Source organism: Ceratotherium simum, chromosome 9 (genome assembly GCF_057802395.1).
Source record: "Ceratotherium simum simum isolate JZ-2026a chromosome 9, ASM5780239v1, whole genome shotgun sequence".
Lineage (NCBI taxonomy): Eukaryota > Metazoa > Chordata > Mammalia > Perissodactyla > Rhinocerotidae > Ceratotherium > Ceratotherium simum.
Genome location: NC_141908.1, coordinates 2863589 through 2888275, shown reverse-complemented (window position 1 = coordinate 2888275; position 24687 = coordinate 2863589). Strand labels below are relative to the sequence as shown.

Genomic DNA, 24687 nt, shown 5'->3' with positions numbered 1-24687 from the left:
GAGAACTGGTCAATGAAGCTGAAAATGTAGGGAAAAAATGTGAAACTTCTGGAAGTAAAATTGGACGTGATTAGAAGATTTGAAAATGGCAACAGCAACGAGAAGACAGGATGAAACCTAGGCTTGTATGAAGCTATGGCATGGACCGTAAGGAGAAAGTCCAGTGGATACAAAAAAAGATTGTGAAGTCATTTCATATCATTTTTTAGTTTAAACTGGAGTAGGAACAGAAAGCCGTTACAGTGACATGGAGTATTCGCTTCCACTCTGAAGAATGTAAAAAAAAATCCCAAACATTTAGGCCAAAGTGTTGAAGTTAGATGCCATGCTTAAGGAAAATGGCAATTACAAGGAGAATGAAACAAAAAACCTTGTACTGTCAATAAAAGATGGTTTCATTGTTTCAAAAGTTAGCATGAATTTGATTAATGTTAAGCTATCTGGTGAAGCTGCTAGCCCAGATAAAGATGCTGTTGTGAAATGTGCACCCAGAGTCCAAGGATTAGTTAAGGCAGATGGTTTTGACGAAAAAGATGAAGATGTCCCTGGAAGTGATGCTGGCAAACAACTTCACCTTCAAGGAACTCTTGGAGATAATTTACAACATTGAAAAGACAATGGATAAAATGTCAGAAGCAGATCCAGACTTAGAATGGAGTATGACAACTCACCAAGGCAGAGAAGGACTCTTGCTCTATACAAATTATACAGTGTGAAGAAGGCAAGTGTTCCAACTACTCTTGATTAGTTTTTAGAAAGAACTAAAACACTTTAACTCTCAATGTTTCTAATGTTTAAATTACAGTGTACTAAGTAAATATTAGTTTTACTATTTTTTTCATTTCCCTATATAGAATAACTGACAGTAAGACAGTTTTTAATATTTTCACAAATGTTTTTAAAGGTCACAGAATAATGCTGATTTCTCACAATGATTAAAGTCACTCTGCACAGTTTCAGCTTGTGTGGTTATTTTTACACTCTGGCACTAATGTGTGAAATGAGGACTGCAAGTCTTCCTACATCAAAACCTTGGTCCCTGCTCTTCCGTCTGCCTGACATCCTGCTCCAGACCAACGCCAGGGAGCATGCTCTTAAACCTCTGCTCAGGGAAGCCTTTCTATAAGTCATCACCTCTTCCTCCCATCACTGATGTTCCCTGTCACAGTGCTTTCTTTTTCTTCACATATTTATTATTTCTCCACACTCACTAGGAAAGTAAGCTTAAGGAGAATGGACATTTTGTCTGTTCTAGTCACTTTTATATACCCCCAGATTTTAAAATGATACTTGGCACACACAAGGCATTCATAATTTTTTTTCTTGAATGAAGCTTTATGAAGAAGTAGGATCTAAATCTATTAACATGGTAAGCTATTACTGATATAAGTAAAAATGCAAGATAGAGATCAATCAGCAAGATCCTGTTTTTAAGAATCTATCAATCTATCTACATGTATATGTAGAAAAAGATGTGCAAAGATATTTAAGAAAACTGTTACCAATCAATATTATTCTGGGGAGCAGGACTGGAGAGGTGGGTGGAGAATAGGACAATGATTTTCATTATACACTTCAAATATTTTTACACTGTCTCATTTTTTTCCCCAAAATAATATTACCTTTAGAATTAAGAAGATAAAGAAAAAGGCATGTATTAACTATTGTCATCATCCCATTTTTGATAGCAACAACTGGGTGTTTACTATGAGGCAGGCTCTGTTCTAAATGCTTTAAATGCATCATTTCATTTAAATACACAAGAATTCTATAAGGTAGATGTTATAAGTATGCCCATTTCATAAACGAGGTAAATTAGGATCAGAGAGGTTGAGAAACATGTCCAGGTCATGCAGCTAGAAACTGGATATAAAAAGATGCACATAGACAAATTATGTGATATTTGTCACATCTATTAGACTTCTTCCTCCCCAGTTATGTGCAGCTGGAAGCAAGAGTGACAACATTTATGTGCTCACCCCGCAGGCCTAGGTGACCCGGATGTACTCCGCATAGAGCTCTCCACTCGGGGACTAGCCACTTCAGGAGGCTGAGGAGGAATGAGGGTTTTCCGAACTGCCATTCTGAAACAGACAAGAAACAAACCCGGAACACAGCAGTCCGAGGGCATTAAAGGATAAGAAGTACAACACACACATTTGCTAGCCATACTTATGGCAAAATAAAAGCACTGCATAGGCTAGGTATTTTTTAAATGGATTTCTAAATTTTATCAAAGTAATATGGGCATGTTATTTAAAAAGCCAAATAGTAATAAACTATTAGTAATAAAAAGCTTTTAACAAAATACAGCCGATCCCTTACTCATCCCTCTCCACCTCCTGCCCATCTTTCTCCAGGAAGTAACCATTGTGACTCTTTCGGATGCTTTTTTAGCATGCCATGTCTCCTTTCTACTTAAATATTACACTTTCAATCCCTATTAAGTCTGTACAATCATTATGATGTCTATGTATTTATACTGACCTGAGCCAGGTAGTTAGTGATCAGCTGTGGCATGCAGGAGAGAGGCCACATATGGCTTAGACTGGAAATTAACCACTGCGTTTAGCAATGTGACAGTCGTGAGTGATCGTGACATGTTTAGTTTTGGCAGAGTGGTGGAAGCAAATGCTAGACGAGAGTGGGTTGCAGAGAAAATGGCTAGAACCAGAACATACCATTTTGCAATGCCCAATAGTTAATGGATCCAGATACTGATCCTCAAGACGGCTAACATCTCAAAAAGAGTGACCACCAGACATCATATTTCTCCGGTTAAAAGACTAAACCACCAATTTACAAAGTAGTCTCGCCAAAAGAAAAGAACAGTGAATCTAATCAGGCCTTTAGATTCAAGTAACAACTTAGAGAAAACGTGGAGGAGAGAAAAAGTGAACTACACCGTGGGTGTAGTGGACTGAATTGAATTGTGTTCCCTAAAAAGATACATCCAAGTTCTAATCCCTGGTATTCCTGAATGTAAAAAAATAGGGTCTTCGCAAATGTAATTAAGTTAAGAATCTCAAGATAAGGTCATGTTAGATTTAAGGTGGGCCCTAAATCCAATGACTGGTATCCTTATAACAGAAAGGAGAGGGCGATTCAGACAGACACAGAGGAAGGCCATGTGAATATGGAAGCAGAGATTGGAGTGATGTGTCCACAAGCCAAGGAAGGCAAAGGATTGCCAACAGCCAGCTAGGAGACAGGCCTGGAATAGATTCTCCCTGAGAGCATTCAGAAGGAACCAACCCTGCCAACACCTTGATTTCAGACTTCTAACCATCAGAACTGTGAGAATAAATTTATGATTTGTTATAGCAGCACTAAGAAACTAATACAATGGGGGTGCAATCAACAAAATCCAAGGAGAGGGTGTGGGAGAAGGAAAACTCTACAGGACAAAAGACCAAGTTTCTTCAACAAATAAATTACAAGAAAAAAAGACAGAGGAAACCTATATATTATAAGAGTCTTGAGAGACATGCCAACTAATTATAACGTGTGCACCTTATCAGAATACTGATTCAAACAAATAACATAAAACAAAAGAAACCTTGTGACATTTGAGACCACTGGAAATTTGAACAATGCCTAGATATTTGATGATATTAAGTAGTTATATATTTTTTAGTACGTATCTCCCAACAGACACATGCTGAAATATACACAAATGAAATGACGTGTTGCCCGGGATTTGCTTCAAAATAATACAGTGGAAGGGGCTGAGTAGGCATATAGATAAAACAAAATCGGCCATGAGCTAATAAGTTGATAACTGAAGTTGGATGATGGGTATACATTCATATGTTCAAAACTGTATTATATCTACACCTTCCCATAATAAAAAGAAATAAACAAAAAAGTAAGACCAACTCCACTCCACTACTTACCCCCCAAAACAAAAAAAAAAAACACAAAAAAACTAATGATACACCACTACAAACCTATAGAACAACCAAACTTAAAAAGAGTGCCAACAACAAGCGTTGGTGACGATGAATGCAATGATCTGCACTGCTGGTGAGTGTGGCTGGGTGTAAGCACTAGGAAAAACTGTTGGCATTATCTGCTAGACTTGAACATAAGCAGAGCCCATAACACAGCAAATCCCCTCCTAGAAACACAACAAATGCATTTAGGTACGCATCAAAGGTCATGCACAAAAATGCTCAGGATAACATTACAGCCCCCAACTGGAAAGAACCCGAATATCCATGGATAAACTATAGTACTGTTACACAATGGCATTTCATAGAGCAATAAAAAAATTGCAATAACATCATTTCATTTGTATATATTTCAGCACGTATCTATTGAGAGATACATACTAAAAAAATATAATAACCCCTTAATACCATCAAATATCTAAAACTTCAAAACCAAGTAAAGGCAGACAGATACACAAAAAAGCATAAAATATGATTCTGTGTAAGTTCAAGAAGAGGCAAAATAAATCTACAGGATCAAAAGAAAAACTGGTTAGTCACCTTTGGGAGGAAGTGCCAGTAATGTGCTATTTCCTGATCTATACAGTGGTTGTATGTTGTGCTCACTTTGTGCTAACTCATTATGCTGTAAACGTTATCTGCGCAGTTCTCTATACTCAATGAAAATGCTGCAAGAAGCAGAGACTGGAAGAACTGGAGATAGCAAACATACATGACTCCTTTATTTTCTTTGCAAATAGGAACAAACTAATGGGGTAGATAGTGGAGCAAAGTGGACCAACAGAAAAATTTTTTTTTAAGATGGAAGAAATGACAGCAAGTTTATACTTTTTATGTGAATGATCCACCAGCAAGATAAAACTGATTCAGTAGGAAAGAGGGAGAAGAGCTAGAGCACTGTTCTTGAGTAGGCCAGAGAGGCTCCAAGAGTTCACCAATCGAGAGATGGGAAGGCAGAGCACGGGCACAGACACGGGCAGGTAAGGAGATGTGAGAGCTAGAGTTAGGGGAAGTTCTCTTTTGGTTGTTTCCATTTTCTCAAAAAAGTAGGCAGCTAATAGTGAATACAGAAGAGGAGCTGTGGAAGTTTTGAGTGGAGCAGATGTAAAATAGTTCCAGGAAGTTGGTTTAGGAAAGTATACTGTGTTGGTCCACTGTAAGATCCCAGTGGCGGTTTGTGAGGCTAAGCAAGACCAGTTCAACATTGTGTTTTCCCTCCACGATCTGCTGTACACACGCATGCACAAAGCAAATTGAGCAGAAAGCTGGATTTAAATCTGGTTTTGACAAAGTGAAGAGGAAGGCAAGGAAGCTGAGGCTGTATGAAAGGAAATGATTGCAACAGACCACAGAACCTGAATGAGAGAGAGCAGAGAAAGAGGCCACGAAAAGCAGTGAAGAAAAATGAAAAGGGAGAAGGATCAATGAAGGGAAGGCTCCCAGCTGGGCATTGTTGGAGGCGCAGTACTGCTGCCAGTGAGGTGGAAAAACAGATAGTGCGACTGCGGGACCCTGGAGTACTACAGAAAAAGAGGGCAAGGAAGGCGTGCTGAACTTCTCTGCCGAGGAGGGCAAGTGCTTATGGATGCGCCCTGCTGAGGGAGGGCGGAGGGAGGGGAAGCATCAAAGCAGCGGAGAGGCCAGAGAGCTATGAAATCATTTCTGTTTCCATTAAGTTCAAGACAGAATGAGAGCCAGAAGTTATGAACCTTCTGAAGGACACACAAACATAACTCCAAAATCACAGTTGAATCTGATCAAGCCTCTAGAGCCGCCCTGTCCAACAAAGCAGCCACTAGCCATATGGGGCTACTAGTACTTGAAAGGTGGCAAGTGCAACTAAGGAGCAAAGTTTAGCGATATTTCATTTAAATTAATTTGAATTTAAAAACTGATATTCGATTCAGTCACTGGAAAATTTTTCAGTGTGTCTGGAATAACCCGGCTATGTGAAATTACTTTTTCCACTGCCAATTTTAGAAAATCTAAACACTGACCAAGTGCTTTTGAAGAGAAATGGCCTAGAAATGGCCTGAAAGTGGCAGTGAGGCACGCAGAGGACACCTACCCTACCTCCAGGCCCAGTGACAGGACGGATCGGGAGCAGAGAGAGACACCATTGTGGACGAGCTCACGGAAATCAAGACCCCCAAGCAAGAGCCAGTTTCAGTTAGAGCAAGAAAGCATGCTCCAAGAAGAGGTAAGGATGCGGGACTCTGATAATGACAGACTGATTGCAGAGGGCACAGCAGAAGGATTTCTGGGAGGTGATGAAGTGTGGGAGAAGGGGGCAGATCTTTTGTCTCCAGTGTTGTGAAATTTCAAAATATTTTACCTTGGTGCCGGTTTATTTGTGTCCATTGCATTTACTGTGCTGAGCATTTCACGGTTCTTTACATCAGGAAAATAATACCCTTCAGTTTTGGTAATTTTGTATGAATTATTTCTAAGGGATCCCCCTTCCTCCTTTTCTCTGATCTGTCTTGCTGAAACTCCATTACTTGGAAGCAGGCTCTCCTGAACTGGTTCTTTAATTTTGTCTTTTCTCTCCTATTTTCTATTTCTTTGTCTTTTTGCTTTACTTTTGAGAGATTTCCTCAACTTTACCTAATGACTCTTCTACTGAGTTTTCCATTTCTGCTATGATATTTCCAATTTCGGGACACACTCTTTTGTTCTCTGAGAGCTCCTTTGTGTAGCATTGCCTTCCTATTTCATGGATGCCTTTTTTTCTATTGTCCTTTGAAGACAGCACTGACAGTTTTGTCTTTGCTCATTTGTTTTAATTTTTCGTTTTCAGTTTTATTCTCCTTGCCTAGCCTCTGCATCTTTCAAGCTGCTGTTTCAGTACGTTGACTGCGGTTTCTCTCTTGCATTGTTAGCAGCCCCCTCGAACCCCTGGTTATCCTTGGTTGAATGTTCATGATGAGGAATAGGGGTACTAAAAAGCTGGTTGGAAGTTCTGAGCCTGTGAAAGCCTTGTCTACTTTCAGGTTCACTGCAGGGTGATCTGATCCTCGTCCTTAGGGAACCCCTAGTGTTGGTATCTGTAGCTCTTTCCCCTGGGGCTAGACGGACCCCAGAAGGAGAGCAGAATCCTCTTCTCACTTTCTGTCTACAGAGTTAAGTTCAACTGCCAGGGTTCTGTCAGCCAAAAGAGAGAAGTGGCCTGGGAAGTCTCAGCATTTCATAAATGCTTACTCACTTAATCTGTTTCTGGCAAAATGCTCATGGCCTTCATTGTGCTGGTTGATCCCAGTGGACTGTCTGCAGAGTTTAAATCTGCAGGTGCCTGGGGTTGGGGTGGGGCAGTGTACCCCACAGTGTGGGCAGGGAAGGGGATGCAGAGCTCTAACCACCTCTCACACAGATCTCAGCCCAGCCTCCTTTCAATCCCAGTTCTTCCTGTTCCTGGTCCTTTTGAAGATTCAGCAATTTAAATGAGGATGGTTCTCAACATTCTCTTTTATAGCCTTAACATGCAGCTTTCTCCCAGCTAAGCAAGCAATCACTTGCCTATCTGCTTTCCAGCTTCAAAGTTTTGTTGCTGTTGTGTCCTCTCCTACTCTCCCCATCCTCCTTGTGTGTTTATAACCTTTTTTTACTTTAAGAAGCCTCTTTACTAAAAGTTCTGTAGAGTTTGGAGAGGAAAAGAAATTGAGAAGTGTGTGTTCAATGTGCCATCTTAACTACAAGCTTTGCCTTGCATTTTCACTGATAAGATTACTTTGCCATGGACTGACTTATCCTTAAAAGACAGAGACTCGGGTCTATGTTTCATAGCATATCACGTACTTTCCTGCCTAGGACCTACCAACTCAGAAGCTTATATGGCAACACACAACACCATCTGATACTAAATATGACCCTTAATACACTTAGGAAATTGCTCACCCTGAACAATTCATGCTGGACAATGAGGAAAAATACACAGTACATGTTAATGTGATTACTTAGACGAGCCTGAAGAGTTCATTATAAGCTACTTTAGGGGTTCTGGGATTAAACTCCCAGAATTACAGAGAGCTCCTAAAGTAGTATGCAACAGATGCTTATAAAGTAACACCCCACTGACTCATGGATTCTTTACCATCCTACAGTCTGAGCCTGGCATGGCTCTACTGAACAACCCTGTAATCAGTTATTTTGGAGAAAATTCAAAAAACTCTACAGAAGATGAGAGATTACAGTCTGCTACCAGCATTGGACAAGTGCCTATCATTTGTGCCAATTATATCCAGAACTAGAGGTGTCATTTGGCACTAGTGGGTCTACTCACCCATCTGTGGCAGGTTTCTTCCGGAGTATACTTGGCCGGGGGGACGAGCCCTGGGCTGGAGCATTGGTGCTAGCACTCTGGCTGTGGGTTTGCACCACGGTTGTTGCCGCTGGAGCAGCACTGAATGGACTGCTAATAGGGTTGGCTACAAGTGTGGCTCCATCTGCCAACACCACTGCTGGAGGACAGGGAGGGGGCAGAAAAGAAGGATGGAGAGAGGGCAATGGAAGAAACATTACTAAAATGTCACATAAGACAAACAAAAACCATTAGACCACCAGAATTAGACGTCCCATGTTAAGACTGTCCAATTTCAAGAAGATAAGGGATAGGAACACAACTTTCATCTGCCTAAAAGCAGATGGCAAAGTGGGAGAGGTTACTAAGTCTACTGATGCATAATCAGTATCCATTTTTCTTTGCTCTATAACTGTAATTACTAATAAATGAGGTAAAATACACAAAGAACATAATATACTTCAAGAAATGTTCTACAGTTTTTGTAAAATACCACTCTCTGCCTCTCAATCCCTAATAATGGGATTACTAACATTCCAATAATGGGTACTAACATTCCAACCTATCTTAATTTTACAGTTTTACACACAACTCCAAAGAAAATCTTAACAGAATGAGAACACTACCATTATAAGGAGAATTTGCTTTCTCAACTACGAGCTCTTTACAGAATGCTTCTCACCATGTGCAAATGCACATTAGGCTGCTTATGTAATTTCTAATACATACAATGACCCTGACAGATAAATTCTAAGAAACTCATGTTACAAAGAGGAAACTAAGGCCTAGAGAAATTACCTGAGACCACAAAGCCAGCAAGTGGCAGAACCAGGATTTAAATCCAGTGTATCTCTTTCCTCCACACCAACTTCCATGCAAAAAATTAAAATTACCTGAAGTCTTTCCCTCAGGCTGAGGCTGCTGAGTACCCATTGGTGCAGGCTGAAGTCCTTGTGTGCTGATTGGGGTTGCTGAGTGAATTCCTTGTGTGCCAATTGGTGCTGGCTGTATTCCTGGGGTCCCAATGGGAGCTGGCTGTATCCCCTGTGTACTGATGGGCGCTGGCTGGATCCCTTGGATATGTCGAGCATGAGATGCATCCACTGTCATCAACTGCATGGGATTTAGGTGGACTGTAGATGCCACTCCAACACCAGTCTGAGCTGTGATGGCAGAGTTTGGAGCCTGAGCTGAAACTAAAAACGATGCAAAAAGTGAGTACAAGAATGTTAGCTCTGGTTAGACACAGTCCACATAAGGAGAAAAACTCTAAAACGAAAACAGAATTTTTCTCATTGTGCAAGATCTAAATCCTCAGTTGAAAAAAAAAAAGGTACTACATAAAACTCTCTATATAGGATTTTTTCCCCCTCATTTCCTACCAATTTGATATGATCTTTCTGCAGATTACTAGAAAAAGCATTAAAACAAGAAAAAAGCAATCACCTATAAATTCCAAATGTGAGCCAAGCAACTGTGCTAAATAATTAATATAAAAGTTCTGAGATACATCCATGGCTCCCAGGTCAAGAATCTTTCCTTTAATTGATAGAACCATTATCACAGGCATTTCTGAAATATAGTAGTTATGAATTTTAAATTCAATATATCCACTGAAGAGAGACAACATGCAAGTTTCCTTTTTTCTGTAAGGCAAATATCTCACCTACTGTGTATAAAAACAAACTCAACAACAACAAAACTGAAAACAAAAGCATTCCTAGGGAGCAACAAAAAAGAAAGGATTTGTCACTATTTGTGGAAAGAAAATAAACACAAAAGACTTTTCTTCTCAGTCATCAAAACAATCCAGAAAATGACATATGCACCCTCATGTTCACTGCAGCATTATTTAAATACCCAAGATATGGAAACAACCTAAGCGTGCATCGATGGATGAATGGATAAAGAAATATGATATATATATACATGTAACATAGCACATAACACAACATAGCGCACGCACACGCACACACACAAAGGAATATTATTCAGCTATAAAAAGAAAGGACATCATGGGGCCGGCCCAGTGGCATACTGGTTAAGTTCATGCACTCCACTTCGGCAGCCCAGGGTTCGCAGGTTCAGATCCTGGGTGTGGACCGACGCACCGCTTGTCAAGCCATGCTGTGGCAGCATCCCATATAAAGTAGAGGAAGATGGGCACAGATGTTAGCCCAGGGCCAATGTTCCTCAGCAAAAAGAGGAGGACTGGCAACGGATGTTGGCTCAGGGCTAATCTTCCTCACCAAAAAAAAAAAAAAAAAGGAAGAAAGAAAGAAAGGAAATCGTGCCATTTGTGACAACATGGATGGACCCCGAGGGCATTTTGCTAAGTGAAATAAGCCAGACAGAGAAAGACAAATACCGTATGATCTCACTTATATGTGGGAAAAAAAAAACAAAGACAAACTGAACTCATAGATACAGAGAATAGACTGGTGGTTGCCAGAGGTGGGGGGTTAGGAGTGAGAAACACGGGGGAAGGGGGTCAAAAGGTACAAACTTCCAATTATAAAACAAATAAGTCATGGGAATATAATGTACAGCATGGCGACTATAGTTAATAATACTGTATTGCGTATTTGAAAGTTGCTAAAAGAGTAGATCTTACAAGTTCTCATCACAAGAAAAAAGAATTCTGTAACTATGTATGGTGACAGATGTTAACTAGACTTATTATGGTGATCATTTTGCAATACATATAAATATTAAATCACTAAGTTGTACACCTGAAACTAATGTCAATTATACCTCAATTAAAAAAAAGGTTTAATTGAATAAGTTTTATAAACCATATAGAGCTTAAAAAAAAGGTAAGTTAGGGGCCAGCCCAGTGGCGTAGTGGTTAAGTTCACATGCTCCACTTCGGCAGCCCGGGGTTCACAGGTTCGAATCCCAGGCATGGACCTATGTACCGCTCATCAAGCCATGCTGTAGTGGCATCTCATATAAAGTAGACGAAAATGGGCACGGATGCTAGCCCAGGGCCAACCTTTCTCAGCAAAAAGAGGAAGACTGGCAACAGATGTTAGCTCAGGGGAAGTCTTCCTCACCAGGAAAAAAAAAAGTTATTATTATGAATGAAAAAAGTATAGCGAAAAGTTAGCACATGTAAATTTATAGTCAATGCTCTATTGCAATTCTTGCATTGTTATAAAATAAATAAATAATCCATAGAGCATTATTAGTTTCTTCCTGAGAAGTGTACGTTTGTTATTTCTATTCAATAATAGTTTTTGGGCATTTGCCTGTTGTAGAACATGCAGTCTAGTCATCATTCCAAGCCTTTTCAAGATCCAGTCTTACTCCATGCTTCGTATCCTCACTCGCACTATGCTCCTGCCAAAACCGATGCTGTTCCAAGCACACATTCTATGCTAATGCTTTAGTCACAGGCAGAAACGTGCTGTTCTCCAATCCCACCACAGCTCTGTCCTACCATTCTGAGAGATGCTTTCCCCATGTCATTTCCTTTAGGGAATCATTCCTGACCCCTCCCCCCGACCCCCGCCAAGTGGAAGTAACTTCTTGCACCTCAGCAGCAGCATGGCTTTGCCCCAGCCTCTCTTCCGGGCCTTAGCACACTCCCTCTTGTAAGCTCTCTTCACATCCTATCTCCCTACTAGACTCCAAGCTTGTTGAAAGCAAGGTCTGTTTAAGAGTCAATTTAAAAAATAAAACCTACACAGGACCTTACATATACTTTCAATAAATATATGTGGAATTAATAAATGTATGAATGAACTGGAAAACATCTCTGAAACAAGTAAAATTTCAGGAACAATTTGAGAGAGATCAATTACTTGCAAACTATATAAATTATGTATATATACTCATCATCATATATTCATAGCTATATTTAACTAATAACTAAAGGACCAAGAATCCATCTTTATAAGCAACCGGAGACTATGAACAGCTGGTCTAATCTATCATAAACTATATATTAGGGCCGGCCCTGTGGCTTGGCGGTTAAGTGCACGCGCTCCGCTGCTGGCGGCCCGGGTTCAGATCCCGGGTGCGCACCGCTTCTCCGGCCATGCTGGGGCCATGTTCCACATGCAGCAACTAGAGGGATGTGCAGCTACGACATACAAGTATCTACTAGGGCTTTGGGGGGAAAAATAAATAAATAAAATCTTTAAAAAAAAAAATAAACAAATAAAATAAACTATATATTAGAGTAACCCCATATTTGGCAAGATCAGAGCCTGTTATATACAAATTTTCCTATCCTCTTCTTGATTTGAAGAACATCTGCCTTAAAATCATTTAAAATAAGCCACTGAATTCATAATGCTTAAAAATAGGACACTGTAGTTTGGTTAATAAATCATTTCTTCAGTCATGTCCGTTCATGTTTAGATTCACATGTCTGAAAAATAATGTAGCACTTCTCATCTGCATCAACAATGACAAAACAATGAAAGTGTTTTGACTGTACTATTCATTTTTCTGTGTTAGTATCCACCAGGGCTACTGTAGTAGTGAAAGAAGAAACTTGGAAAAATAATAATGCAGAGAAACAGATGATTGGCAGAATCCCCAACACTTCTGACAGTGCTCATATGATGGATTTTTACAATAAACGTTTATATAAATGATAGTGTCTGCATAGACAGTTTTAGCTCAAGAGAGACTCTGCATGTACTTTTCAGCTGGCTAGCATTCAGAGAAATACGTTTTGGTCATGAGTTACAAAATGACAGCATTGCTACAGAAGTATCACCTAGCAGAGGAACCTTAAGGTAGGTGTTGTTACTGACAGACCTGAAAATTGTCAGCAATAATCCTAATCACACACACACACACACACACACACACACTCGCTCGCTCTCTCATGAAATTTACTTCCTAATTGTCAACATGATACTTTCTGCATCCTACTTTTGGCAACAATCAATTAAACATGGTTTTATCTTTATAAGATTGTTAATAAAAAACACTGTTATGAATTTCCTTTAAAAAGATGTTATTACTTTGATGTACAGTAAAACATGACAGAACATTCAGAATAATTCAGATATTTTTCCACATTAAATGAAAAAATTAAAATAAAACTTGGGGAAGGTTTTCAGGGAAACAACAACAAAAAACCAATTCAGAGATGGAGAAATCTGTTTTCAAAACTATCTAAACACCTTACAGTGTCTGAAAGTTTTAGACCAGCACTGTCCAATGGAAACCTAAGTCATACGTGCAATTTTAAATTTTCTAGGAGCCACATTAATAAAGTAAAAAGAAGCAGGCAAAATTAATTTTAATGATATATTTTGTTTAATCCAATATATATCTAAAATATTATCATTTCAAAATGCAATCACTATAAAAACTTTTAATAAGATATTTTACATTCTCTTTTCCACAGTATGTCTTCAAAATTCACTGTATTTTACTCTTAAAGCACATCTCAATTCAGATACTAAATTTTTATCAGAAATATCTGATTTGTATTTTGATTCCATAAAATCTAAAATTTTGAAAAAGTAATATCACATTACTAAGTTGTTTCAAACATATTTGAAATTCCCCTAATTTTAATTAAGTATAACAAAAAATTCAGTTCTTCATTTGCACCAGGTCCCCTTTCAAGTGGTCAGTGGCCACAAGAGGCCCTGGCTGTAGCCCTAAATTGCACAACAGAAAGCAAGGTCCACAATCTGGACAATCTGGCCGTCTTATGCCTAAAGTGAGCTGAGGGTCCCACAGGAAAAGATTACACAAACCCTGAGGTTTAAGTATTGTTTTTTCTGGATTGGCAAAAAGAACACTATTTACAAGTCAGGATAATAAGTGGTGAGCATAACTGGACTAACATTAAAAATACAATAGATATCCCACAGAACAATAGAAGCTCCATAGGAGTATAGCTTTATTCATTTTAACGGTACTACCAGTTTAAGGTCTAACAAAAATTAACGTAATTATCCTCAGGGTGGGATAAAATCATGCAAATATCACTAATAAATAACAACCTTTTAACAGATCACAGAGATGATTTAAAATCTTAAACCTTCAGATTTTAGCCTAATCTGCAAATAGAAGCTAGAGTAATTAAACCCATACCAGAAATACTGATCAATTTCTATCTTATTGCTTGCAAAAATTAATATGTTAAAAGTCACGTTAACAGCATCACTCATACCTGGATACTGTCGGATGGTGGAGACAGAGCTGGTGATTGGGGTGTATGTGTGCGCAGCCAGTGGGTATGCAGAAGGTGGGTACGTTGGCAAAAAGTACTGGAACTGAACAGGAACAGACGGTCTATAGATAAAAAACAGATAATATGAAACAAAATGGTCTCCTTTCTTCTTTACCTTCAAATGATCCTATCCCCTAGGTCCCCTTCATACTCCTAACTGCCATACCAACATTTCCCAAACTGTGTCCCAAACTATTAGATCAAAGGACAAAGATCTAGTGAAAATAATGTTTTAAAAAAGAAATGGATACTATAAATAACTATTATCAATAAACATAAAAAATATATAGAATAATAATTACCAAGACCAACTCAAAAAACTCAGTAATCAAAGTTCTTCCCTACTCAATTCCACTTGAAAGACTAAAGCTCAGATTGTTTTTACTGGCAAATTTTATCTAACATACATAAAACAGATAATCTCCAACTTACACAAACCGATTCAGAAACCAGAAAAAGAAAAGGGATCTAACTTATTTTTTAAAATGAGCTTAACATAGCCTTGATACCAAAACTGGACAGGAAGAATATGAGAAAAGATTATAAATAAATCTCACTCTCTACACTTACACAAAAATTCCTAAATAAAACTGAATTAAGTACTATATAAAATTAAATACATCATGATCAAATAAGGTTTATCACAGAAAGATAAGATTGATTCAGTATCAGAATTTCTATTACTGTCTTAGATCATATTAAAAATTAAAAGAGAACAATCGTTTGAAACTTCGCAAAAGATATACAAAAAATATTTAATAGCATTCAATACTTAGTCATGATGTAAATGCCTAAGAAAAAAGGAATAGAAAGAAACTTTGTTCCTCAAACTGAAAATACTATCTACCAAAATCTATAAGGAAATTTCAGAAGAATTCCCATTCAGGTCAGGAATAAGACAAGGATGCTCACTATCTTTGCTCCATTCAACATCATATTGAAAACTCTAGCCAACAACATTAAGAAAAACATAAGTATTCAAAATGGAAATGAGAAAAAACTCCCTCATGCCTCAAAAAACTGTTTTTATTTGCAGATGAAATAAACAGCTACATAGGAAATCCAAGAGAATCTACAAACTTTAAGAGCTGATAGGTGTGTTCAGTAAGGTGGATGGACACAAGATGAATATATTAAAACCTGTAATGTAAGTATTCCTATACACCGTGATAATCAAACAAGAAAATTTAAAAATGATCCAGGGGCCGGCCTGATGGCGTAGCAGTCAAGTTCACGCGCTCCGTTTTGGCGGCCCGGGGTTCGCAGGTTCGGACCCTGGGTGCTGACCGACACACCGCTTGTAAGCCGTGCTGTGGCAGGTGTCCCAAATATAAAGCGGAGGATGATGGGCACGGATGTTAGCCCAGGGCCAGTCTTCCTCAGCAAAAAGAGGAGGATTGGCAGATGTTAGCTCAGGGCTAATCTTCCTCACACACACAAAAATAAATAAATAAAAATGATCCAATCCTGAAGTCACTTACTTCATGTGTAGTGTACCAGGTCCTTGCTATGGAAGAAGGGAGACGTAAACGTGGAACGGGGGAGGTAATGGGGTTAAACTAGAGCTATCAGCATGTACTACAGGGTTTTTAAAATGTTACATACTTCCCACCTCTGCCTGCTGAAAGGGCCTAGAAGAAATGACAATCAATAACAATGAACAGACCTTAGTTTCTAAATGATGAAAAGGAACCAGGGCTCCTTGAAGAAATGGTAGATTCCAGGGCTCAGACAGACAATGTTCAGGAGGAGCTTGGAGTATCTTGTGGTGGGAAGTTAAGGAAGGGCTAGAATGACCGGGACATGGCAAAACCCATGTCCTAGTGTGTGGAACAGGAACTAGTGTGAAGTGGCTCCCAAGGACCAACCCGGAGACAACTGAGCATCAAAACAGATGACAGTAATGGATTATAACAATGAATAAAACCAAATCCATGAGCCCATGCTGATTTTAAAAATAAAATACACAACAAAATAAATGGGGATAGAGAAAATTTCTCTTCATCAGAATGCCAAGTGAAAAATGTGGATGAAATGATAGTTAGAAAAAGTCATTATTGAGCCAGCCCTGATGACCTAGTGGTTAAAGTTTGGTGTACTCCATTTCAGAGGCCTGGGTTCAGTTCCCGGGCACGGAATCACACTACTCATCTGCCAGTGGCCATGCTGTGGCGGCGGCTCACATAGGAGGACTTACAACTGGGATATAAAACTATGTACTGGGGCTTAGGGGAGGAAAAGAAAACAAACAAAGAGAGGAAGATTGGCAACACATGTTAGCTCAGAGCAAATCTTTTCTAGCCAAAAAAAGAAAGAAGAAGTCATTATTTTGCAAGCATCAACTGATTCAGCCAAGAATCGTCAATAGACACTAAAACTATTAAGTGCAAGTTTACTGGGGTACAGGATATCTATAGTCTCAAAGTATTTCCACACCGACTAGTTGTTTACAAAGGAGAATAATACACCTTTCTAGTAGAAAAATCTGGCAAATGTCACCTTCACCAGTAATTAATGTTGACATAACTAACAATGGAACAAAGGCATAGCATGAGCTCTCTGGTGTAATAACAGTGAGAAGAACATATCACCTAAGTGGTATTTGCTCCAGAAAAGCATAACCTGCATCTAACTATGAGGAAACAATCCGACAAGCCCAAATTGAAGAATATTCTACGAAGATAACTGGCCTGTCTATACTCTTCAAAAATGTCAATGTATGAAAGCAAATGGAAAGCTAAAGAATCATTTCGGATAACTGTACTGTGGTTAAGAGAATGTCTTTGTTCTCTGGAGATAAAAATGGAAGTACTCAGGGATAAAGAGCCACAATGGTGCAACTCTTGTTCTCGAAATCACTCACAATAAACAGAGAAACACGAAACAAAAAAATGGATACTAGGAGAATGACCATCAAAAGGAGAATGGCTGAATACATACAGCACACTTTCATAAAACTAAAAAGGAAATTATACAACGTATTATTTTCAGGGGGAAAATTTGAAAAATCAAAACAATTAACGGGGCACAATGGGGCAGTGTAACTGGCACATTCCCTCCTACCTATTGTCACTTCGGGTTTCCATGGCCACGGGATTTGGAGAGGCCCGATGTCCTGAAATGGGAATCAGGCTACTTCTCTCTGCGGGATAATCAGGCTGGATCCGGGGAGAAGTGTGTGTGATCTGCTGAGGCACCACCTTAGCTAGAAGCAGTAAAATCCAGTTACATTATTGCTCATATGCTATTACTGGCATGCCAAAACATTCTTGGCCAGCAGCAATCTTACGAAGGCACACTAAAAAGGATAGATTTTTAATCAAAATAAAAAATGAAAGATGAGAACGTAAGGTTCAACTGAATTATTTCAACCCAATAATCCACTGACATACTCACATTGTTATTTCTCAAAGCAGGGTTCAACATTAATACTTTAACAAAAATATCAGCAACCAGGCCCTTTCCCCCCTCACCTAGCTTCTTGGAGACCTTTTCTTCAAAAGGAGAAAACTTTTTAATTAAAAAAAAATTCAACAAAAATTTGAATACACAAATGGCAAAGACCTGAGATTCTACTCTATGGTCCATAACTACTTACTAATATGTAGCTAATTAGTAATGAATAGATCATTTTAATTTCTAAGTCTCAGTTTCCTCATCTCTGAGGAGGCCTTCTTTTCTAGATAATCACTTAATTTCTTATGTCCTATGATTCTGCATAACAGTTTACAGCAAAATCAAAATGACCATAGACTTTCCAAATTTCATCTGGGCTCAAAGTTGCTCTCCTCTACAATTTGCAATCAGATTTTGTTTAGAAGTAGAGCTGAACTGGGACACACTTTACTGTTCTTACAGACCTGTCTGTTAACTCTTGGGAACTTGGAAAGAAAAGCTGTGACCTCAGAGACATAGAGGGACAGCTTCCATCTGTGTAAAGAGCCAAGTTACACCAGTGACAGGCACAAAATCACTGGAGACTAGGATGATGCCACCACGTTACCCAACGTGCAGCGCACTGAAGACCAAAGGAAAGCAGCACAAACCCACCACGATGCCCAGCTATTTCCTGAGGGAGGCAGCTGGAGAAGCTTCTGCAGGATGATAGCTGGGCTGCCCAATTCGACCACTGATGATGGCATCGATGGGCTAATGCAGAGAGAAGCCGGCATGACACATTTTCCATCAGTAATCATTAGGGGGGGTGCCGAGTGGAAAGCAACTAAGCCTTGTTTTTTCACTGTGCCCATAAAAGGTAGGAGAAAATAATGCTTTCAATAGGAGTGCAGCTGTCATGTAACAGAGTAGCTAACCAGTGGCTGGTAACCATAAACACACCCATGAATTTATACCTTTAAGTTTTTTCTAATTAAAAAAGCAACACATTCTCAATTATTAAAAATAAATATATAAAACTAAAGGAAAAATATAATGCAGAAATTGTAAGTTGGCCATGATGCTATCCTGCAAAGATAATCCATTTTCTGAATGCTATAATCATCTGACTCTGCTTTTTATAATTCTGAGACCACTGTCATGTGTGGGCCAGAGCATTGGAGAAAAATAAGGAGGGTACTCTATTGGAAATGCACATTCATTACATGTGAAAACTCCATGCTCGTGGTTAATCAGGCTTTCTTCCCCTGACCCAACACACGCCTATTAGTAACAATGGCTGAATTCAATATTTAATCTCACCTGGAGAAAGCAAGTACCACTTGGAAAAAGCCGCTTAGTTGATTTTAATATATCTCCCATACCCCAACCTGAAAACCAATGCTCTAGAGTTAATATCAGGTTTCCCTTCTCAACTGGGGTACCTTTGTACAGGGATCCTATTATAATGTAATAAAGAAATATTTGGGTTGCTATAAAAGAGGAAAACAAAACTAGAGCCTGAACCTGATGCAACTTGACAAAACCAATCACAGTAAGTGGCAGATGTTAAATTTGTTTGGACACCTCTGTCAAATGATTTGCATATCTAGAATTTGGTAAATGGTTAAAATTCAAAGATAAATGAGCTGGGGAGATATAGAATACAGTCAACTTAGGACAGGCAAAAAGCTACTAATTTTAGCCAAATGAAGAAACATATTTCCGTCTCCTGGTACTTTTAGTGAATTTACTTCCACAGTGTGATCTTTTAGCAAGGTACAGTGACATTAACAAGAACTATTCTCCAAATAATTCTTCACAGAGAGGGTTCAAGACAAAACCCGAGAGCACCTAGGGTACACTGCCCCCTCTTTACTGGTATGATTTTCTTTAAAGTTTCAGATTCCCTAGTGAGACTCTCGACTGTAAACATTAAAAGAATGGGTGTGGTTGGCTCTGACGTTACAGGGCTGAGGATAACTCATGACACTCTTGGGTACAGCCAGAAAATGACAATATGGAACGATCGACGACTTTTTTCAACAACAGTGCATTAACACTAAAACCACACACACACAAAACAACTTCTTTTCACAGCAGCAAAATTAAATTCAGAGGGGTATGAGAGAAGTCTGGTTTCTCCAATGCCAAGCTGTAGTGAGCAGTAATGTGAGACAGACCCAGCAGCAGCATTCTCTCTGCTAAAAGCCTTCTGTGGGGCTTAGTGCCAATTTAAGGGCTGGCATGGCCCAGTTATCTAAAAGAGGAGAAGGGGTTTCCTGGGTCTACCATTGTTCTGGAACAGCGTCCTCAAAGTTCAATAAGAGGGCTATGAAGCTGCATCCTGTCTCGAATGCGAAGGAGGAAGCAGGGAGGCAGGGACCACCTCAGGGCCGGGACATGGCAGGCAGGGAAGCCACACTTCTGTGTCTGGGCACCAGATTTCTGATCAAGTATGTCAGTGTCCCCTCTCACAAAAAGCAGTCCTACTTCTAAAAGTACAGTATATTAAAAATAGAGCCGCTTTCCTATATCTTTGGGAGTGGAGAACAGTAAGATGACATACTCACCGTTAGAGAGCCAGGGCAAAGGTAACACTAGCAACCAAAACCTGGGGCTTCTGGGTTCAAGAGAGCAGTGTTCTGCCTCACAGGCCACAGTCTCTGCTTTGGAAGCTGTGACAGTGAGATATCAGCCCTGAGGATAGGCATCAGCAGCCTGTAGCCTGCGGGCCAAATCCTGCCCAATACCTTTTCGTATGGCTCGTGAGCTGAGAATGGGTTCACGCTTTTAAATGGTTGGGGAAAAAAATATAAAAAAGAATATTTCATCACACACGAAAACTATATGAAATTCAAATTTCTGTGTCCATAAACAGTCTTCCTGAAACAGGGCCATGCTTATTTGTTTACATCTCACCCACAGCTGAGTCACTGAGGCACAGGCCTACGAGGCCTACAGAGCCTAACACATTTCCCATCTGGCCCTATGGAAACAGTCTGCCAATCCCTGCTGCCAGAGACTCAAAAATCTCCAAGATTTCTCTTTTTTTTTTGGTGAGGAAGATTGTCCCTGAGCTAACATCTGTGCAATCTTCCTCTATTTCATATGTGGCCGTCACAGCATGGCTTGACAAGGGGTGCATCAGTCCGCGCCTGGGATCCGAACCCGCGAACCCCTGGCCGCTGAAGCCAGAGCAAACAATCACTATGCTACTGGGCCGGCCTCCTCAAAGATTTTTTAATATTCCCTTAATATTTGAAAGGGGACTAAACAAAGCCTAGAAGAGCTTTTGGGATGGCCATGCAGTACGTCAAGCAGCACTGAGACAAGAGCCAGGGTGAAGGACGTGAGGTCTAGTGCTCTCCCACTGCTGCAGCTCAGGGATTTTTCCTGAACCATCTATCAGTGTTCTCTTCACTCCAGATCTTTGCTTCTTTCTTGCTTTTCCTGTAGTTCTTGTCTAACTATGTCAGTCAGGTTAACTTATTTCTTTAAAAGGTACACAGAGAAGAGGTCAAGTCTGATGAAGGAGGAAGTCAAAAGCAGAGTTACAATAAAGTTTACTTTGAGCTCTCAAAAACTGTTATCCTCTTTCTTTCCCCTATTGTCAATGCCAAATCTGTATGACAGATAATATTAAAAGTTAAATTCAGTGTTGCTTTGAAAATCAACAACAATAAAAAAAAAAAAATCAATGCTAGCCATCTATATGAAGACCTGGTCAGAAGGGCTGAGCAATTCCTCTGAAGCGTCCGTCTGAAGGCCACACGACACTTACCAACTGGGATGTTGGAGGTGGTCACTGCAGTCGCATGGGATGAATGTGAGGGCATTGTCATGGTAACAATTGTACTCGTGGGAGCTTGCGTGTGGGACACAGATCCTGAAATAGGAGAAAAAAGGAAATTCTTCAACAATGGTCTCGGCACACATTACAGATTCTGAAAAACCTGAGAAAAGCTCTTGGGAAAAGTCAAGAGAGTTTTTCTAGCCTATTCTTTTCCTCTGACTGAAGCTGAAATGTGAAAAATTAACCCACCGCTTATGTCTCAATCTTCCTTGGCAGGAAAGCAAGGTTGCCAACTTACCGGCCGTGGTTGCTGAAGGAATGGTGTTGGTTGCCAAGATTGGCGCTACTGTTGCTGCAGCCACTGGTGTGCCTGTACTGAAGATAGTTTTCTGTGGGGAGAAATCCCACAACACAGAGTTATAAACAAGACTATTTCCCACTCAACCCAGTTTAAAAGCAATCACTGCCTTCAATATTGCCAGGTTCTTGGCAACTTTTGCACAATTCTGGTTTTAACCCACAGAGTATATAGATGGTTCTTCACCTCTTGTTTTACCTGAGCCATGGTATGAAGCTGCTGTTTTGGTGTCCCTAAGGCAGGGTGAGATGGCAGTGTGATTCTTGTTGTCACATCCCGTGACTGGGCAGGACGCTGAATACTAATTGCTGCAGATGGTGGATGCTGGATAGACAAAGTTGGCCGACTGAAAAGAAAGAAAAGACATTATGATTTATAACTTGTCTCCAGACACAATGCAGGCAGTGGAGGCCATTTAACATCTTGTACTATGTCATAGTCACAGAGTTATGTTTCTTCATAGGTCTGTGAGGTCCACAGTTGAACAAATGAAGTAAATGGCCCAGTGAGTTTCTCTCCTGAAACTGCTGTAAGCCTCATTTTAAAAAGTATCAACGCATACTAGGAACCAAATAAATCAATCCCTAGTCATTACAGTTAATCAATACTCAGTGACAATCTCCAGTAAGCATTATCATAACAAACACACTTCCCTTTGTGGACAAAGCTGAAGATACACACTAAGGTTCTCACCGTTAGGACAGACGATTACAGACAACCTTGATTAACAGCAGCTTTACCTACGACCCTTGAAGCACTGACCCTCACCCCAACTTTATCTCATTCCTTACCAGATGACAAAAAGTTAGGTATGATTGCCTAACGATTGAAAGGGATGTCAAGACAGACAGCATGTCAAATTAACTGGCAGCAAGCTACTGAAAATTGCAGCAATGGCAAGAAAACTTGACAGTATAACAAAGTTGGCACCTCAAGTCAGAGGGGGTAGAATTAACTACTTAATAAACGATGTTGGGAAGACTATGTAGCCATTTGGAAAAAATAAAATTGGATCCATACCTCACACAGTACACCAAAATAAATACAAAAATGATTAAAGATGACAGAAAATAAAAAAGTACATGAAGAAAAGACAGTAGAATTCTTTTATAACTTTGGAGTGAGGGAGAGCTTTCTAATTATTAAAAGCTTTTCAAACTCCAAAAGCTATGAAAGATCAATAAATTTAACTCTGTGAACAAATAAGCAAACCTCCCACATAGCAAAACACACTATAAGCAAAGTCAAAAGACTCAGAGATGAACATGTAATCTTCTTAATATACTAACAGCTCCTAGAAATCAATGAAAAAAGTAACAGGCAAATAAAAAACAGGCAGAGGATATGAATAGCCAGTTTGTTAACAAGAAAACACAAATGGCCCCTTAACAAAGAAAAGATGCTCACCCTCACTCATAGGAAGAGGAATGCAATTTAAAGTACACTAAGGGCCAGCCCCGTGGCTTAGCGGTAAAGTGCGCGTGCTCCGCTGCTGGCGGCCAGGGTTCGGATCCCGGGCGCGCAGCGACGCACTGTTTCTCCAGCCATGCTGAGGCCGCATCTCACATATAGCAACTAGAAGGATGTGCAACTATGATGTATAACTATCTACTGGGGCTTTGGGGGAAAAAAATAAATAAAATTACAAAAAAAAAAAACTTGGGCCGGCCCGGTGGCTTAGCGGTTAAGTGCGCGCACTCCACTGCTGGCGGCCCGGGTTCGGATCCCGGGCGCGCACCGACGTACCACTTCTCTGGCCACGCTGAGGCCACGTCCCACATACAGCAACTAGAAGGATGTACAACTATGACATACAACTATCTACTGCGGCTTTAGGGGAAAAAAAAAAAAAATTAAAAAAGCTTTAAAAAAAAAAAAACCCTTATTTAAAGTACACTGAGATGTCCTTGTTCACCTATCAGATTGGCAAAAATCCAAAAAATTGACAGCATACTCTGTTGTTCAAGCTATAAGGAAACAGGTACATTCTGGAGGGAGTATAAATTGGTATAAACGCTAAGGAAGACAATTAAACAGCAGCTATCAAAATTATAATCTCATATACCCTCTGATTACTTTTGGGAATTTATCCTACAGATATTCTTGCACACATGCATAATGACATAAGTATGAGGTTATTCACTGCAATATCATTTATGACAGTAAAGTACTGGAAACAACCTCAAATTCATTTATACAATGGATCACTTTATTGCTACTAAGAGAATGATGACACTCTCTGTGTACTAAAATGGAAAGCTTTCAATATATGTTGTGACATGAAAAAAAAAGTAAAGAAGATTATATCAATTAAATAACATTTTGGGTAAAAAAGCATAAAAGTAAGAATTGCATTTGAAATTGACTGTATTTAAGAAACACTGGAAGGTACTAAAAAGCTATTGGGGGTTACCCTGGCAAGGCAAAGGGAAAGAACCACAGGAACTTGGTAGCTGGGGACAGAGGAGAGAGGGATACTCCTTACTACATACATTACTATGCTTTTATATTTTGGAACCATGTGAACAATGAACTAGGAAGAAGAAAATGTGATTAAGTAAAGATGAAAATGTGATCGGGACTTCATGTGTCCAAACTAAGCAATGGTTTCAACATAAGGAGGATCCTCATTCAAAAATGCTTTAAAATCAGACCTGGTGGGATACTGGTGAATAAAGTTTACAAACTGAATAAAGGATG

At 39.6% G+C, this 24687-nt stretch overlaps 1 protein-coding gene across 14 annotated transcripts in view; it reads right to left on the bottom strand.

Annotated features, from left to right (window-relative positions):
• Window positions 1-24687, bottom strand: part of SAP130 (Sin3A associated protein 130) — a 78448-nt gene that overhangs the window by 32762 nt on the left and 20999 nt on the right. For 8 of the 14 annotated variants that reach the window (XM_087435004.1, XM_087435001.1, XM_087435003.1 and 5 more), the window contains 8 exons: window positions 22174-22333; window positions 21928-22018; window positions 21618-21722; window positions 17522-17663; window positions 14399-14520; window positions 9144-9446; window positions 8233-8410; window positions 1980-2084 (listed from right to left, as the gene is read on the bottom strand). In XM_087435004.1, the coding sequence (XP_087291130.1) occupies window positions 1980-2084; window positions 8233-8410; window positions 9144-9446; window positions 14399-14520; window positions 17522-17663; window positions 21618-21722; window positions 21928-22018; window positions 22174-22333 (1206 nt within the window). The remainder of the gene's footprint in view (window positions 1-1979; window positions 2085-8232; window positions 8411-9143; window positions 9447-14398; window positions 14521-17521; window positions 17664-21617; window positions 21723-21927; window positions 22019-22173; window positions 22334-24687) is intronic. The other 6 variants (XM_087435000.1, XM_014782523.2, XM_014782524.2 and 3 more) reach the window with 6 other exon arrangements.